We start from the raw sequence: 18,265 nt of genomic DNA, 5'->3' as shown, positions 1-18,265 counted from the left end.
CTCCATCACACATAGCAGGGACTAGCTACTATGACATCCTCATTGACGTCATCAACGCCCAACAATGGGTGTAAACCATAGTATAAAAATATGCTCTCACACATACAAATCCACACACCCACACATACTTGAGCATCCATTTACACAAAGTCTTCATACTGAGTTTCTGTCGGCACTCCAAAGGTGAAGGGCAAACTCAGCAATGACGAAGGCTAGCACTAAAGGAAAAGGCTAATCAAAAAGTAGCCATTCAAGCTACAACTGCTTGTGAAGTCTAAACTATTTCATTTTAGTCTCTCCCAAATGTGAGTGCTAAGAATTCGTGGATGCTTGAATTCAGTTTGTGTTGCGTTGAGAGTCGAGACCTGGTAGTAGGAGTTGTATTGGAACATGCGCTGTAGGGTTGAGCTCACCAAAATAGATTCGGCCACTGCATGTTGGAAGTCCTTGCGAGGGTGTAGATACTCGGTAGAGATTCGATACTGATGTTGGTAAGATGTAGAAGCTGGCAACAGTTTGTTGGGCAAGAAATCTGTTCGCAGTAATTGCTAGAACTGATTAGCTGGAGGCGTTTTGCAACAAAAGAAATCTGTCTGTGCCTAATCGTGGATGCTTTCACCTGTTTGCAGCAATACCGCATTTTAGAACAGTCGTGAGACTATTCTAGAGCCGTATGACTGGAATAGGGAGCAACTTGGGCACATATGCAGCCGTTACTGAGAGTGGTGGACTGTGCGCAGGGTCTCCAACGGCTGGGCGTGGCCTGTTTGTCGGTGAAATGAAGAATAAACTAGTAACTTTCAGGTCATTTTTACTTTTTTGGGTAAAGTGAGATTGCACGTGTCCTTGGAAGTTACTTTAGCAGTAGTAACTGTATAAAGCCTCTACTTTAAGCCTTGGATTGTGGGACAAGTAACCTTCACGCAAGCATTGTGGGTACATGCATGTTTACTTGGCAAACTATTGTGGGACTGCCAGATGGGTTCTAAAGTGACAAGTGGCCACATGCATGCGTGCATGCAGGAGTACTAGTGTGCAAGCACACATGCAAGTGCCATGTGGTTGCATGCATGCTAAAAGTAGAGCTAAAGTTCTTCATTTGTTAGTAAACAGCGACTTTTTAAGTCCTAAAAGTAATTTGTGTGGAGACTAAGCCTTGTGGAGTGCTCCAAAGGCAAGAAAGACTTGTAGCTTGCATGACAAACGTCAATTTGTGGAAGAACAGCTCCAAAACGATCTCGAAAAACAGCTCCAAAACAATCTCTAACGGGGTTTGTAGGCCATCCTCTGGTGGTTCTAGTGATGCCCTATAGGCCATGGTATGTGCCTTGTAGGCATAAATAAAGACACTTATAGTGTTAATGTCTTTTAGGCCATAAAACACTTAGTCCTATGTGACACCTAGGACACTTAGTCCTAGGTCTAGGTACTTGTACCTTGTACTCTTTTGTGTTTGTTTTTTATCTAAGTTTGACGTGACGGGTGTTCTTCTGCGACCCTTTGCTACTTGCACTCTCTCCTTTCTATCCGATCCTACAGTGGTATCAGAGCGAGATCTGCTTCCTGCGCCTCTTTTTTTGTACTATCCGTACAACTGTACGGAGTTCCGTACAGATACGTACGGATCACCGTACGTTTCCTCTGTTTGTTGTCCAAGGCTTCCTGAGCTCTTTCGTCACCAAGCATCTCTTTGCTGTTCCCAGACTGAGGCGACTCCTTGTAGGCTCCAGTTGCAGCATTTTCAAGGTTCTACACAGTACTGTGGCCATCAGTCGTCACTTTTGTACTTCCCTTCAGCAGACGCCTAGTTCAAGCGACGCTTCAGTGGATCCAGGCGCCCAACTTCCATGAACCTGTCTGCAGGAGTTATTCTACTATCGCGACCTGTTCAGATCCCCACACAAGACACCTGCAGTTACGTACTTATTTTGAGGTGCCTAAGGGCAATTCATGTTATGCTCCAATCGTTTTTGCACTTTAATCTGCTGCATCAGCTTCATGGCCCGTTATACTCTATCTACTGAGGTCTTTTCATGTAGGCCATCTTCTGGTGGTTCTAGTGATGCCCTGTAGGCCATGGTATGTGCCTTGTAGGCATAGGTGTAGGCACTTGTATTGTTAGTGCCTTTTAGGCCACATAGGACACTTAGTCCTATGTGACACCTAGGACACTTAGTCCTAGGTCTAGGTACAAGTACCTTGTACTGAGTTTTTTTTCATTATCTAAGTTTGACGTGACGGCTGAACTATCGTGCGACTCTTTGCTACTTGCACTCTCTCTCTCTCTTGCGATCGTCCCTTCAGTGGTATCAGAGCAAGGTTTGATTCGTCTTTCTGCCCCAAGACTCCTTGTTGTACCTATCCGTACTGGTTTCCTGCGTCGTACAGATCTGTACCTGCGTCATACAAATATGTACCTCCATCGTACTTGTGCAATACAACTTCTGAATCTGAGCCGCCGTACAACAGTACAGTTGCGTATCAGAGTCACCATACCTGCCCCGTAGCAGTCACCGTACTTGCGCCAATCTACGTATCTTCTGTGCCACCATCTGTACCTGCGTCGTACAGGTCCGTACGCACACCGTACTGGTCTCTGTACTCGCATTTCGTACAGCCCCATACAACGTACAGTGTAGTACACGCATCCGTACAGCGTATCTGCACCCGTACACCCAGGTACCTACATACGTACACTGTTTGTACTTGTTCCATACTTCCTACATCATACAACCGTACAGGCCGTACCTGCATCGCTGTACATCGTGCATTGGGTACCGTACTGTCGTACAGCCATACGCGGTACAATCTGTACCATGTACTGTTTCGGACATCCGTACAGTTGTACTTGTTTCAGGATTTCCGTACAGGTTTAGCACGCGTGAAATTTGCAAGACACTATCAAAAAATTTGGGCTTTTTGAGGACTGTTGCTTTCCTCATCCTCCTCCTACTGTTTGAAATCTTCCCAAGCCAATTCAACAATTTGGAAAGCCTACATCTTGAGGTCTATACTCTGGGACAGGTGCACATTTGCAGTCAATTTGTGGACAGCAAGTCCTATTTCTGCAGTTGCAAGCTACATACATTTGGGTAAGATGCATCGATTTCCTTTTCAAAAGAATTATCCAAAACTCTCACAAAGGAAATTGCAGCTAGTGCACAGTGATGTCTGTGGCCCAATGAGGACAAATGCCACTGGGGGGTACAAGTATTTCATGACTCTCATTGATGATTTCACAAGATATTAATGGATATATCCTTTAAAGGCCAAATCTAAAGTTTTCTTATGCTTTCAGAGATGGCTGAATATGGTTGAGAATGAATCAGGATGCAACCTTGTCACCCTCAACACAGATAGGGGGGGAGAATATATGTCAAAGGAGTTTGATGCATTTCTGTCTTCACGGGGTATCATGATGTCTCAGTCCAACTATATTGGACAGCTCCTTGATCGTTTTCAGTTTGAAGATTGCAAGCCAATCTCTACTCCAGTGGACCCTGGCTTCAAATTATCAGTTCATGATGGGAGCCCACCATGTGATATCACTCTTTATCAGCAGGCTGTTGGATGCCTTATTTATTTATGTCACACCAGACCTGACTTGCAGTATGCAGTATCTCAGCTCAGCAGATTCCTGCACATGCCCAGTTCATAGCATTGGCAGGCAGTGAAGAGAGTCTTCAGATATCTCAAAGGCACTCAGGATTTAGCCCTCTTCTATTGTGATCAAGGTTCACTTACCATGCATGCTTACACGGATAGTGACTGGGCACGATGTTCCAACACCAGAGTGTCACATACTGGCAATTGTTTTTTGCTTGGCAATTCATGTATCTCTTGGCTCAGCAAGAAGCAACCAACAGTTGTCACGTCTAGCTGTGAGGCTAAGTACAGGGCAGCTTTCACCGCTACAATAGAGCCTGTTTGGCTTCGACAGTTACTTACAGATCTTGGTATTTGCCAAACATCCCCACTATTGTCTACATTGACAGCCAAAGTGCTTTGGCCATTGTGTTGGAATATGGAAGCAAGAACTAGAACTAGAAACTGGAAATGAAATAACAAGACTGAAAGACTAGAAATACCTTGAGAAGAGTGTAGACAAGACACAAGCTAGACTGATAGATTAGAATGATGTGACCCATTGAATATATGGGCCAAAGTACAAGACATAATGCAAGAGTGTTTATGGGATAATTGTAGAAGTGCCACATGGCACACACTCAAGACATAAAGACTAGACTTAAACTTAGACTAGGAAATAGTACACTTAGTGTGCACTTATCTCCAACACCCTCCTTAAGTGGACACTAGGAGTAATACTAGAAGACAGACATAAAGACTGATAGACTGAGAGACAAGATAGAAACCATGACAGACAAAAGATCCTGAAACACCCCTCCTCAAGTGATATCCTCATATGGGTCCACAAGGGTAGGGACAAGATGGATCTAAAACACAGTCAGATTGATAGACAAATAGACAGACAGACAAGACTAGATAGACAGAAGACTGACTGTAGACAAATAGAAAGACCAAGACACTAGAACCCCTTGACCTACATCATCGGTGGTCAAGGTGGTAGACAAAACATAGAAGTAATCAGAAAGCCCACTTCTCATCATGTGAGGAAGGAGCAGCAAGATCAGCTGATGGAGATGTTGCAGCAACATGGGCTGAGGTGGATACAGGAGCTGATGTAGAGGTTTTGGAGTAGCAGTCCCTCTCCCGGTGATTATCACGGCCACAAATGGTGCATGGATGAGCCTTGAAACAGTCCTTCTCCACATGATTAGTTTTGCCACAATGGGTGCAAGGCTTTCTTACCTTAGAACTGCCTTTCTTTGCTAAAAATGCAGTGTCAGTTACCTTGCGTTGTTGAGTTCTTTCTTCCTCTTGGAGAGCATTGATGATGCCCTCAAGAGAAGGATTATTATGATACTTGAAGGTAGTGACAAGAGTAGCATAGGAGTCAGGTAAGCTTTTGAGAAGCACAGCAATAGCAATATCTTCGGAGATGGGAGATTTGACTGACGCAAGCTGAACCATAAGACTGCGAAGATAATTGACATGAGAGGCTATAGAAGCTCCTTCCTGCATATGTAGATCAAAAAATGAGATCATAAGTGCAATCTTAGAGTTTTTAGATCGGGCTCCAAAAAGAGTGTCCAAAATGATCCATGCTTGAGGAGCAGACTGTATGTCGGAGATGTGATGAATGTAATCATCTCCAAGGCCGAGCAATATGATAGCATAGGCTTTGTCGTTCTTGGTAGCAACAACTTGCTCAGATGGACCGTCAGGAGCATCACGGTGAACAATGTCCCAAAGGCCTTCTTTCATAAGATGGCACTTGATTTTGATCTGCCAAGTATGAAAGTTGGACCCATTGAATTTGTCGATAGATATGAGAGGATGAGAGGAAGATGCCATGTGGGAAGGTCTTACCTCTTGCTAGGATGCAAGGGCAGTGTCTATTCCCTTACAATATTGCAGAAAATAAATGAGAGGAAGAGATCCCAGAAGCCGGTTCTCTCACCACTTTGTCAGGGCCATAACATATGACAGCCCATCGAAGTAGGAGGAACCAGCAGTTTGCAGATATGAGGATTAAAAAAGGACTGCTCAGCAAACTGAAAGAGACAATGTACAGTACCTTAGCAAGAACTGAATGCAGGTTGGGCAGAGATAAAAAAGCTTCAGCTCCTCCTTTATTTCGAACAGAAAAGGTACGGGCAGCAGCTTCCGAAAGTCGTGGGCAGCTCCTTCAGCTCACAAAATCAGGACAGAAATAGCAGGCAGATCTGCAGCAGTAGAGGCCACCTGAACTGGTACAACGGGTGCAGGTACGTACGGATGACGTCGAAGTACAGACGGCGTACGGTCACAGCGGAGTACGGACGCCTGTACGGACGGCGCTGATCTGTCAGGAGCGACAGCAGGAACGCAGACGGCGTACGGACGAGGACGAACGAAGTACGGCGGCGTACAGCGGCGGTCGTACGGAGAGAAGAGATGGATGCTGCGCAGATTTGTCGGTGGCAGCAGATCTGGCGCTCAGATCTGGCTGAGCGACAGCAGGAGCGGCAGGAACGGAAGCTACAGCAGCGCCAGATCTGCGCAGATCTGGCGCGCAGATCTGGAAGAGAGATGGCAGGCAGATTTACAGCGGCAGCGAAGTACGGCGTGGAGAAGACGGGCAGAAGAGGAAGATGGCGACCAGCTGAGCGGGGGAGAAATCTGAGAAGAGGCAGCTATGGCTACAGCAGACTGAGGGGGGAGAAGAGGGATCAATCTAGCTCTGATACCATGTTGGAATATGGAAGCAAGAACTAGAACTAGAAACTGGAAATGAAATAACAAGACTGAAAGACTAGAAATACCTTGAGAAGAGTGTAGACAAGACACAAGCTAGACTGATAGATTAGAATGATGTGACCCATTGAATATATGGGCCAAAGTACAAGACATAATGCAAGAGTGTTTATGGGATAATTGTAGAAGTGCCACATGGCACACACTCAAGACATAAAGACTAGACTTAAACTTAGACTAGGAAATAGTACACTTAGTGTGCACTTATCTCCAACACATTGCGCGTAACCCAGTGTTTCATGTGCGTACCAAGCATATTGAAGTTCACTATCATTATGTTCAGCAGGAGACATAGAGTTGTCCTATCTTCCCACAGAGGACAACATAGCAGATATGTTTACAAAGGCACTTCCTCGTCCCAAGTTCGAAGTCTTCCGACAGGCTTTACACTTGGTTCCCTTAGTTACATGATTTTTTCTGACATCCCTTGTACATTCATAGGTGGCTATATCCTTTTGGATGAACATGTGCCACCATGACCAAAAACTACCAGGTATTATGAGACGTTTCCAGAGTACTTCAGCCCATCCCATGGAGGGGGGTTTGTAGGCCATCTTCTGGTAGTTCTAGTGATGCCCTATAGGCCATAGTATGTGCCTTGTAGGCATAAGTGTAGGCACTTGTAGTGTTAGTGTCTTTTAGGCCACATAGGACACTTAGTCCTATGTGACACCTAGGACACTTAGTCCTAGGTCTAGGTACAAGTACCTTGTACTTAGTTTTTTTTCATTATCTAAGTTTGACCTGACGGCTGAACTATCCTGCGACTCTTTGCTACCTGCACTCTCTCTCTCTTTTGCGATCGTCCCTTCATTTCTTGAGTTTGCACTCCTTGCTACAGCTTGCAATGAAGAGCCTCTATGCCATAAAGATGATGCTTTTAAGAGCAAAGAGTGGATGGATGCAATGAGAGCTGAATTACAATCTATTGCCAAAAATGACACATGAAAATTAGTAGATCTCCCTCCCAGCAAGCATGCCATTGGAACGCAGAGGGTCTACAAATTAAAAAGGAAATTTGATGGCAGCATAGATCGATACAAAGCCCGTCTTGTTGCAAAAGGGTATGCCCAACAACAAGGCATTGACTTTGAGGAGACATTTGCTCCCACATCCAGGATTACTACCATTAGATGTGTCATTGCCATTGCAGCCCATCATCATAGGCAAGTGCACCAACTTGACATCAAGACTGCTTTTCTTCATGGGGATCTACAGGAAGAAGTTTATGTCACACAACCTCCTGGCTTTGAGGTTGTTAATTCTGAAAATAAGGTATGCCGGCTTAAAAAAGCCCTTTATGGTTTGAAACAAGCACCAGGGCATGCTATGCCAAAATTCATGCACAATTACTATACCTTGGTTTTCAGAATAGTCCCACAGAACCCACTTTTAATGTCCGTGGGAGTGGATCTGATTTTTTAGTGCTGATTTTATATGTGGATGATATGCTCATCACGGGCCTAGATACTCAGCAAATTTCAGCTTTCAAGGCTGATTTGCATCAGATTTCTGACATGTCAGACATGGGACAGCTCCATTATTATTTGGGCATTCAGTTTGCTCATGTTGAGGGGGGTATCATGATGTCTCAATCCAAGTATATTGAACAGCTCCTTGATCGTTCTCAGTTTGAGGATTGCAAGCCAATCTCTACTCCAGTGGACCCTGGCTTCAAATTCTCAATTCATGATGGGAGCCCACCATGTGATATCACTCTTTATCAGCAGGCTGTTGGATGCCTTATTTATTTATGTCACACCAGACCTGACTTGCAGTATGCAGTATCTCAGCTCAGCAGATTCCTGCACATGCCCAGTTCACAGCATTGGCAGGCAGTGAAGAGAGTCTTCAGATATCTCAGAGGCACTCAGAATTTAGCCCTCTTCTATGGTGATCAAGGTTCACTTACCATGCATGCTTACACGGATAGTGATTGGGCACGATGTTCCAACACCTGAGTGTCACATACTGGCAATTGTTTTTTGCTTGGCAATTCATGTATCTCTTGGCTCAGCAAGAAGCAACCAACAGTTGCCACGTCTAGCTGTGAGGCTAAGTACAGGGCAGCTTTCACCGCTACAATAGAGTCTGTTTGGCTTCGACAGTTACTTACAGATCTTGGTATTTGCCAAACATCCTCCACTATTGTCTACATTGACAGCCAAAGTGCTTTGGCCATTGCGTGTAACCCAGTGTTTCATGCGCGTACCAAGCATACTGAAGTTCACTATCATTATGTTCAGGAGCGGTTGTCAGCAGGAGACATAGAGTTGTCCTATCTTCCCACAGAGGACAACATAGCAGATATGTTTACAAAGGCACTTCCTCGTCCCAAGTTCGAAGTCTTCCGACAGGCTTTACACTTGGTTCCCTTAGTTGTGGCTATTTCCTTTTGGATGAACATGTGCCACCATGACCAGAAACTACCAGGTATTATGAGACGTTTCCAGAGTACTTCAGCCCATCCCATGGAGGGGGGTTTGTAGGCCATCTTCTGGTAGTTCTAGTGATGCCCTATAGGCCATGGTATGTGCCTTGTAGGCATAAATGTAGGCACTTGTAGTGTTGGTGCCTTTTAGGCCACATAGGACACTTAGTCCTATGTGCAACCTAGGTACAAGTACCTTGTACTTAGATTTTTCATTATCCAAGATTTGACGTGACGGCTAACTTAGCGACTCTTTGCTACCTACACTCTCTCTCTCTATCATTCGATCCTACAATCTGGACCTTCAACTTGTCAATACAATATTTTGGACAAGGTTGACAACTGAAAGCTTTCCAAAAATTGAAGTTTTCAGTTAATTTCAGTCTCAGGACTGTCACATTGTGCCACGTCATCACTCGGGTCAACGAAATTTGGGGCTTTTGTGTTGGGAGCTAAATTTCAGCTGGTGTTTGGGACAGTAAATCATACTTTTTCAGTTTAAAGCCTTGAGGCTATACATTGGATCAGATTATCAGACATTGAGTCAGATTATCCTACATTGGGTCAAATTTGCAAAAATTTCAGCAAAATTTGGGGCCTTTCTGCATTTGCCCTCTTTTTGGCCTATTTGCCCTCAATAAATTTGGGGCTTTTGCCAGATTTGCTGTTTTTGCAGTGAACATTGCCTGTCACAATCACATTTGGGTCAAATCTGCATTTGCCCTTTGATTTGGGTCAGAAATTTGCAGATATTTGCTGTCTTTTTTGGACAGCCAGCTTTTTGCAGTGATAGCCTTGAGGCTTTTGGATTTTCACGTCTTTTTCAGGGTATCACATTTGCTATGGCTTGGAACCATCAAGATTTATTTGGAGTTCTTCGTGAAGATGATAAGTTGGATGGCGCCAACTATCCGATGTGGTCTTATCTCATGAAACATATTCTTGTTGCAAAGCATTTGTGGAATATTGTTTCTGGGGCTGATCTGAGGCCAGCCAATGCTACAGTGGTTGCCTCTACTGCTGGTCCTTCTGCAGGGGGTACTCCTCCTGATGCCTCTTCCTCTAGCACTCCTGCCGCTGCTCTTCCAACTCAAGAACAGTCAAGATGGGATGCAAGAGATGCAAATGCACATTCATGCATTGCTTTATCATGCAAGAGAATCATTATTCCACACATCCGGTCTTGCAGGACAGCAAAGGATGCTTGGGATAAATTGGCTTCTCTCTATCAGATTCGCAATGAAGCTCGTGTTGCATATTTGAGAAGGCAATTACAGGAAGTCAGTATGAATGAAGGTGAGTCAATGGATGCATACCTGACAAAGGTCAAGGACCCCATGGAACAGCTTGCCAACATTGATGAGGTGGTGCCAAATTCACAGCTTGTTAGTACCACATTGAATGGACTGCCAGATACATATCAAGGGTTTGCTACAACCCTTCGATTAGTGGGCATGGGTAATCCAGACTAGTTACTTTGCTTTTGCAGGAAGAGCGAAGTAGAGCTAATAGACAAGCAATTATTCATGATCATGCAATTGCTTCACCCCAGACAAGAAGAGGCAAGGCTTCCAAGCCTATGGGCAAGCCAAAATCTGCGCATAGCAGCTGCAATTCCTCCCATGCATCTAAAAATACACCAGATAAGTCAAAGAATGCAGGAAGCGCATTGCTTCGGAGAAAAAGAAAGTAGGATTCACACTTAATGCCTCACATGCTATTGAATCCCATGAGCCAGAAGATGCTTCACACGCACATGCTCTTCAGGATGATTGGGCATGGGCTGTCCATTGCTCATTTGATCCATCCAAAGCTGATGCATTCTTTACTGCCAATGATGCTCAGTGCTGGTACTTTGATAGTAGTGCTTCCAAGCATGTCACATTTTGCAGACAGATGTTTCATTCTTTAGCTGATGCACTCGAGGGGGGACTGTTACATGTGCTAATAATGCTTCATATGCTGTAAAAGGAGTTGGAGATGTGCAGCTCACATCCATTTCAAGCCATCCTATCACTCTGACAAATGTTCTTTTTGTGCCTGAAATTAAAGACAACCTGATTTCAATTTCAGCAATTGCTACTTCAAGTTTCAGAGTGATTTTTGATGGCTACAGATGCCTAGTTTATTATCTTTGTGATGACAATGCCATAGTTCTCACTGGCACTTTGCAAAAGGGGCTTTATCACCTTGATCATCACTCAGCTGCATTTTCTATTGAAGCATTGGCTATTTCAGATTCACAGCTTGCTGAAACTCATCTTTGGCATAAGAGAATGGGCCATCTCAATTATAGAGCTCTTGCAAAGCTACATTCACAGCAGATGGCAAATAATGTACCTCAGACTCACACAGTTTCCAAACATGTGTGTGAGGGTTGTCTTTTGGGTAAGATGCATCGATTTGCTTTTCAAAAGAATTGTCCAAAACTCTCACAAAGGAAATTGCAGCTAGTGCACAGTGATGTCTGTGGCCCAATGAGGACAAATGCCATTGGGGGGTACAAATATTTCATGACTCTCATTGATGATTTCACAAGATATTGCTGGATATATCCTTTAAAAGCCAAATCTGACATTTTCTTATGCTTTCAGAGGTGGCTGAATATGGTTGAGAATGAATCAGGAACCAAGCTTGTCACCCTCAACACAGATAGGGAGGGAGAGTATATGTCAAAGGAGTTTGATGCATTTCTGTCTTCACGGGGCATTATTCACTCATGCACTACTCCTTACACTCCTCAGCAGAATCCTGTTTCTGAAAGGAAAAACAAGTCCACAATGGAGATGGCCAGATGCATGCTTAAGGCCAAGTCTTTGCCCAACAAATTTTGGCATGATGCAGTAATGTGTGCCAACTATGTGCTGAATAGATCACCTACACGGGGATTACAGACTGTTACACCCTATGAAGCATGGAAAGGCAGGAAGCCTTCACTTTCACACATGAGAGTTTTTGGGTCTCTTGCATATGTTCATGTACCATCTCAGCTGAGACATAGGCTTGATGACAAGGCAATCAAATGTATATTTATTGGTTACAGCCAAGAGAGCAGAGGGTATCCAACCAAATACTTGGAAGATTATTGTCAGTAGAGATGTAATCTTTGCTGAACATTCAGCTTCTTCTCTTGTGGACCACAAAGCTAAGCCAAAAGTTGACATTTTTTACGGCTTTGAATCTTGGTTACCTCTGCCATCATCAGAAGAGGACTTTGACCAGCAACATGAGCCTCCTGCAAGCTCTCCACTAAGCAATAATCAGCCACTACCTCATGCTGATTTGCAGGTTTCTCTTCCGGCACAAAATGATCCCACTATTCATGATGCAGTCATTGAAGAAAGAGCTGTCAAAAGACAGCAAAGGCAAGTTCCCAGATGGCTTCTTGATACATTGAGGGACAGCAAACAAGATCAGCCTTTTGCTGCCCGGACAAGATCAGGGAATAGACAGCATGGTCACTTTCTTGAGTTTGCACTCCTTGCTACAGCTTGCAATGAAGAGCCTCTGAGCCATAAAGATGCTTTTGACAGCAAAGAGTGGATGGATGCAATGAGAGCTGAGTTACAATCTATTGCCAAAAATGACACATGGGAATTAGTAGATCTCCCTCCCGGCAAGCATGCCATTGGAACGCGGTGGGTCTACAAATTAAAAAGGAAATCTGATGGCAGCATAGATCGATACAAAGCCCGTCTTGTTGCAAAAGGGTATGCCCAAAAACAAGGCATTGACTTTCAGGAGACATTTGCTCCCACATCTAGGATTACTACCATTAGATGTGTCATTGCCATTGCAGCCCATCGTCATTGGCAAGTACACCAGCTTGACATCAAAACTGCTTTTCTTCATGGGGATCTGCAGGAAGAAGTCTGTGTCACACAACCTCCTGGATTTGAGGTTGTTAATTCTGAAAATAAGGTATGCCGGCTTAGAAAAGCCCTTTATGGTTTGAAGCAGACACCCAGGGCATGGTATGACAAAATTCATGCACACTTACTATCCCTTGGTTTTCAGAATAGTCCCACAGAACCCACTCTTTATGTCCGTGGGATTGGATCTGATTTTTTAGTGCTGAGCAAATTGCAGCTTTCACGGCTGATTTGCAGCAGATTTTTGACTTGTCAGACATGGGACGGCTCCATTATTATTTGGGCATTCAGTTTGCTCATGTTGAGGGGGGTATCATGATGTCTCAGTCCAACTATATTGGACAGCTCCTTGATCGTTTTCAGTTTAAGGATTGCAAGCCAATCTCTACTCCAGTGGACCCAGGCTTCAAATTCTCAGTTCATGATGGGAGCCCACCATGTGATATCACTCGCAGGCTGTTGGATGCCTTATTTATTTATGTCACACCAAACCTGACTTGCAGTATGCAGTATCTCAGCTCAGCAGATTCATGCACATGCCCAGTTCACAGCATTGGCAGGCAGTGAAGAGAGTTTTCCACTCAGGATTTAGCCCTCTTCTATGGTGATCAGGGTTCACTTACCATGCATGCTTACACGGATAGTGACTGGGCACGATGTTCCAACACCATAGTGTCACATACTAGCAATTGTTTTTTGCTTGGCAATTCATGTATCTCTTGGCTCAGCAAGAAGCAACCAACAGTTGCCACGTCTAGCTGTGAGGCTGAGTACAGGGCAGCTTTCACCGCTACAATAGAGTGTGTTTGGCTTCGATAGTTACTTACAGATCTTGGTATTCGCCAGACATCCTCCACTATTGTCTACACTGACAACCAGAGTGCTTTGGCCATTGCACATAGCCCATTGTTTCATGCGCGTACCAAGCATATTGAAGTTCACTATCATTATGTTCGAGAACAGTTGTCAGCAAGAGACATAGAGTTGTCCTTTCTTCCCACAGAGGACAACATAGCAAATATGTTTACAAAGGCAGTTCCTCGTCCCAAGTTCACACTTGGTTCCCTTTGTTACATGATCTGACATCCCTTGTACATTCATAGGTGGCTATATCCTTTTGGATGAACATGTGCCACCATGAGCAGAAAATACCAGGTATTCTAAGATGTTTCCAGAGTACTTCAGCCCATCCCATGGAGGGGGGTTTGTAGGCCATCCTCTGGTGGTTCTAGTGATGCCCTATAGGCCATGATATGTGCCTTGTAGGCATAAATAAAGACACTTATAGTGTTAGTGTCTTTTAGGCCACATGGGACACTTAGTCCTATGTGACACCTAGGACACTTAGTCCTAGGTCTAGGTACTTGTACCTTGTACTCTTTTATGTTTGTTTTTTATCTAAGTTTGACGTGACGGGTGTTCTTCTGCGACCCTTTGCTACCTGCACTCTCTCCTTTCTATCCGATCCTACAGGGTTGGCCAGCAAGAAAACGGAAAAACAGCTCCAGGAATCACCTTGGGAATGAAGCAAAATGTCTCTGACTCAAACTGAACAGGCACAGCTGCCTGGAGCAAGTTTTTCACCAAAAAAGTAGTCACCCAATCCCCGAACAGCTCAAGAAGCTAGGAGGCACCCTGCTGTGCATATGAAAATACAGCTCTAAAACAAGTCGACCAGCTTCAAAGCTTCTCCAAAAGCTGACAATTTGTACTGCAGACTGGTCGCTGGAAACAGTCAGAAATCACTTTGCCTTGCCCTGAACAACTTCCCAAAGCAACCTGCCTCCAAAAACGAGACGAAGGCTAAGGCAATCTTCGCGACAGCAGAGCCTCCAAAGAGTTGGGAAGACGTGGGGAGTGAAGGGCAACCCACTCTGACACCAAATGTTGGAAAATGGAGCAAGGGTTGGAGGTGAACACAAGCAGGAGCAAGCCGAATCAAGAATTCAGTAACACACAATGGGAGATTACACTAGGATAGTCATAGAGACAAAACCCTAGCATGGATCCTGATTCACTCAATCACTAGTTGACATTAGGGGGTTTTTTGTCGTTAGGGGGAAAAACCGTAAAAAGGGAAAAAGTGCCCCTAGCCTTAGAGATTAATATTTCTATCAGTGTAGGGGACACATTAATGTTCATACAATTATATACCAATTATATACATAGATCAAAGGCATTTTTTAAAGACATTGAGTTCTAAGAAGCAAAGCTAGAAATTGACAGAAAAAGGGAAAATGTATAGGCGTCTAGAAACATGCATGCATCTAAATGTGATGTATAATATAAGCTATCTGACCCAACACAGACATGAGAACAACGCTTGTACATAAAAATACACAAAATATATATAAACCTGCTCCTATCAAAAAAACTTGCACATAATGCCATCCAAAATGTTGGAATGCCATACATCAAGCAAAATCTCTAAGCGAAGAAATGGTTACCTGCTCCCTTCTCCTAAGCTCTGCTTCCTTTGCTTCAAGTTCCTTCTCCTTCCTCTTTATCTCCTATAAAAGAATCCAAACATTAGGGATTTTTTGGAATTCACAGGAATCCATGCTTCGCACCAATGGCCCGAGTCTTACTTTTGCATTTCCAAGTGGTATACCCACTGTCACATCTCGGCCTGAATCAAAAGCCACCTTTTCAGGAGGAAGAGGGGAAAGCCGAGAGTTTGAGGCCTGTGGAACACTTCCTGCGTGCTGCAGAATAGAACTTAGACATCAGCACATTCCATAGCCTTAGAAAATCCATTAAAAAACCATACGCCTAAACTAAGCCTGTAGAGTATGTAAGCTTCCTCATAAGTAGATGTAACCTTAACTTGCATTACAAGGTTTTGTAAAAAATGTTGGCATACTTGGTAAGTTCCATTACTTTACAAATAAAGAAAGCAACCCACAACAGCAAAACAACAATGTCTGATACGTTTAAAAACAACAATATTGGAAGCAAATGGCATACGCAAAACAGAATAATACTTCAACATTTATAACTTATATATATTATGCCACATACCAGATCCTGAATTGACCTGGTCTGGTGAAAAGAGAAATTTGCCCTAGTCGGGTTGGGAATTTTGTAGATCTACATCAAAAGAAACTATCCTCTGATCTTGTCCACTAATGGAGCCTTAATCAGGAGCATGTAAATCAAATATCCATAACTCCATACAGCAGCCGCGGCAAGGCATAAGAAGACTCTTCACTTTCTTAACAATGAATAAAAACGTGAAATAGACTCGGATTTTAAGAGTGAAGTAGAATTCCATCAGAACAGCATGAGACTTTCTTTATGCTGATTATTGAACAGGCCTGGTTTCAATATTTAAATTATCCTAATCCTGCATCAGAATATAATCCTCATTTCATTAGCTTTGAAATTTGAATCAGGAGCATGAAAATCAATATCCATAACTTCCGTACATCAGCCAGGGCAACGCATAAGAATGCTTAAGCTTTATATGACAGTAGAATCAAGGAAGTTGGTACTGGGGAGTCGAAGTCTATAGACAACGCCTCCAAGGAGAACTCGACTCAAACAAAGAATGGTCGTGCTCGTTTCCTACGCAACTTGAAGTTAAAGAAAGAAGGACGTTGCTTCATATGCGAGGAGCGAGACCACACTCGGAAACATTGTCCTAAGCGCAAGAACCCGATGCAAGCACCGGGACCAAAGCTCCATGCGGGACAAGGTACCAAAGCTAAGGGAGCTAATCAAGTTTCAATAACAGGTATTTCTGTAAATGTCATTTCCTGCCCACTTTCCTGAAATTGCACTTTTAATAATTCGTTATTTGGCCCCCATGACCTTTTCCGAGTTTATGGAGAATGGTCGTGCTCATTTTCTACGCAACTTGAAGTTAAAGAAAGAAGGACGTTGCTTCATATGCAAGAAGCAAGGCCACACTCGGAATGATTGTCCTAAGCGCAAGAACCAGATGCAAGCGCCGGGACCGAAGCTCCATGCGGGACAAGGTACCAAAGCTAAGGGAGCTAGCCAAATTTCGATGACAAGTATTTCTGTAAATGTCATTTCCTGCCCACTTTCTTGAAATTGCACTTTTAATAATTCGTTATTTGGCCCCCATGACCTTTTTCAAGTTTATGGAGAAGTAAGGGACCAAAGAGTTCACATTCTCTTTGACCCGAGCAGCTCTCATAATTTTGTTAATTACAAACTTGTGCAGAGGATGAGGCTGCCCACGATACCTAGCGATCACACCTACGAGGTGCAACTTCCACCTCGAAAGCAGTTTTAGGATCGTAAGGTCGATGCACTTTCTATCCAGATTCAAGACTACACAACTGCTCTTACGTGCTACGTCATGCACTTGGAACATGTGGACTTGTTACTCGGAATAGAGTGGTTTAAAACCCATGATATTCGGATTGGATGGAAAGAGCATACACTCTCTTTTTGGGATAAGGACACCCAATTTTGTATTCAGTGTGATAATACACTCTCTTCTCAGGGACCTATTGTATCTGCGATGTAGCTTCGGAATATAATAAACACTTCTCATTATGATGTGTCTCAGTGTGTTTTGATTCCGCTTTCTTCATTTGTTGTTTCAGTTAATAACGAAAATGATTTAAGCGTGTTTGAACACCGTGAATTGAGAACATTATTGGATGATTTCATGCTGCTCAACTGTCGGAAAGTTTACCTCCAGAACGAGCAGTAGACCATTGCATAGATTTAGTACCTGGGGCTCAACCTATTAGTATTCCACCTTATAGGATGAGCCAGCTTGAGAAGGATCAGTTAGCTTCATAACTAGAAGATTATCTGAATATGATCTATATTCGCCCCAGTAAATCACCTTGGGGAGCACCTATCCTCTTAAGAAAGAAGAAAGATGGTTCATGGAGAATGTGTGTAGATTATAAACGATTGAATAAAGTGACAATTAAGAATCGTTACCCTCTTTCTCGTTTCGATGATTTAATAGACCGTTTGGCCGGAGCGAAGTATTTGGAATGGCCTATCTCTCAGACTGTGAAACAACTTCATTCTTTCCTAGGATTCACAGTTTTACTACCAAAGTCTGTGCGTGATTATTCACATCACGGCACCCCTCACCAACATATTGAAAGGTCATGGACACAAGTCTACCAAGCCAATCTCTTGGAATGATGCATTGAACAAGGCTTTTGAAACCTTGAAGTTAACTATCAAGGAAGCACCCGTTCTTGCATTACCCGATCCTACCCGGCCTTATGTTTTAGAGGCGATGTGAGTAATTTTGTGATTGGGGCAGCTTTATTCCAAGAGGGAAGACCTGTAGCTTTTGAGAGTAAGAAGCTAGACGACACCCAATATCGTTGGCCCACACTAGTTGTATGGTTCGAAGTTTCTCATATTAACAGATCATCAATCAATCAAGTATGTGTGTGACGGGTCTGAATTGAGGGGAAGAAAGGCTAGATAGGCAGAGTTAATGCAAGATTTTGATACGTTATCGAAAGGGTTCGATGAATAGTGTGGCAGATGCCTTAAGTCGAGTCAAGTTTGTACATGCTATGTCAATTAAGGAAATATCCTCATACCTATTTCAATCCTTGAGAGGGCTTTGCGC

The 18,265-nt window shown here is 43.6% G+C and overlaps 1 protein-coding gene across 2 annotated transcripts in view; it reads right to left on the bottom strand.

The window, feature by feature from the left end:
* The window catches only part of LOC147904767 (secretory carrier-associated membrane protein 1-like), a 53,392-nt gene that overhangs the window by 6,492 nt on the left and 28,635 nt on the right, over positions 1 to 18,265 (bottom strand). For both annotated transcript variants that reach the window (XR_015542457.1, XM_087388287.1), the window contains exons 3-4: positions 15,270 to 15,386; positions 15,129 to 15,191 (exon numbers count right to left, since the gene is read on the bottom strand). Coding sequence is in view for 1 of the 2 variants with exons in the window: in XM_087388287.1 (XP_087244413.1) it covers positions 15,129 to 15,191; positions 15,270 to 15,386 (180 nt within the window). In the remaining variant the exon portion in view is untranslated. The remainder of the gene's footprint in view (positions 1 to 15,128; positions 15,192 to 15,269; positions 15,387 to 18,265) is intronic.

The sequence above is a fragment of the Dipteris shenzhenensis genome, chromosome 2 (genome assembly GCF_047967505.1).
Source record: "Dipteris shenzhenensis isolate YYH24624 ecotype China chromosome 2, Dip_SZ_1.0, whole genome shotgun sequence".
Taxonomy (NCBI): Eukaryota; Viridiplantae; Streptophyta; class Polypodiopsida; order Gleicheniales; family Dipteridaceae; genus Dipteris; species Dipteris shenzhenensis.
Note: the sequence above shows the minus strand (reverse complement) of the source record. Positions and strands in the feature narration are given on the sequence as shown.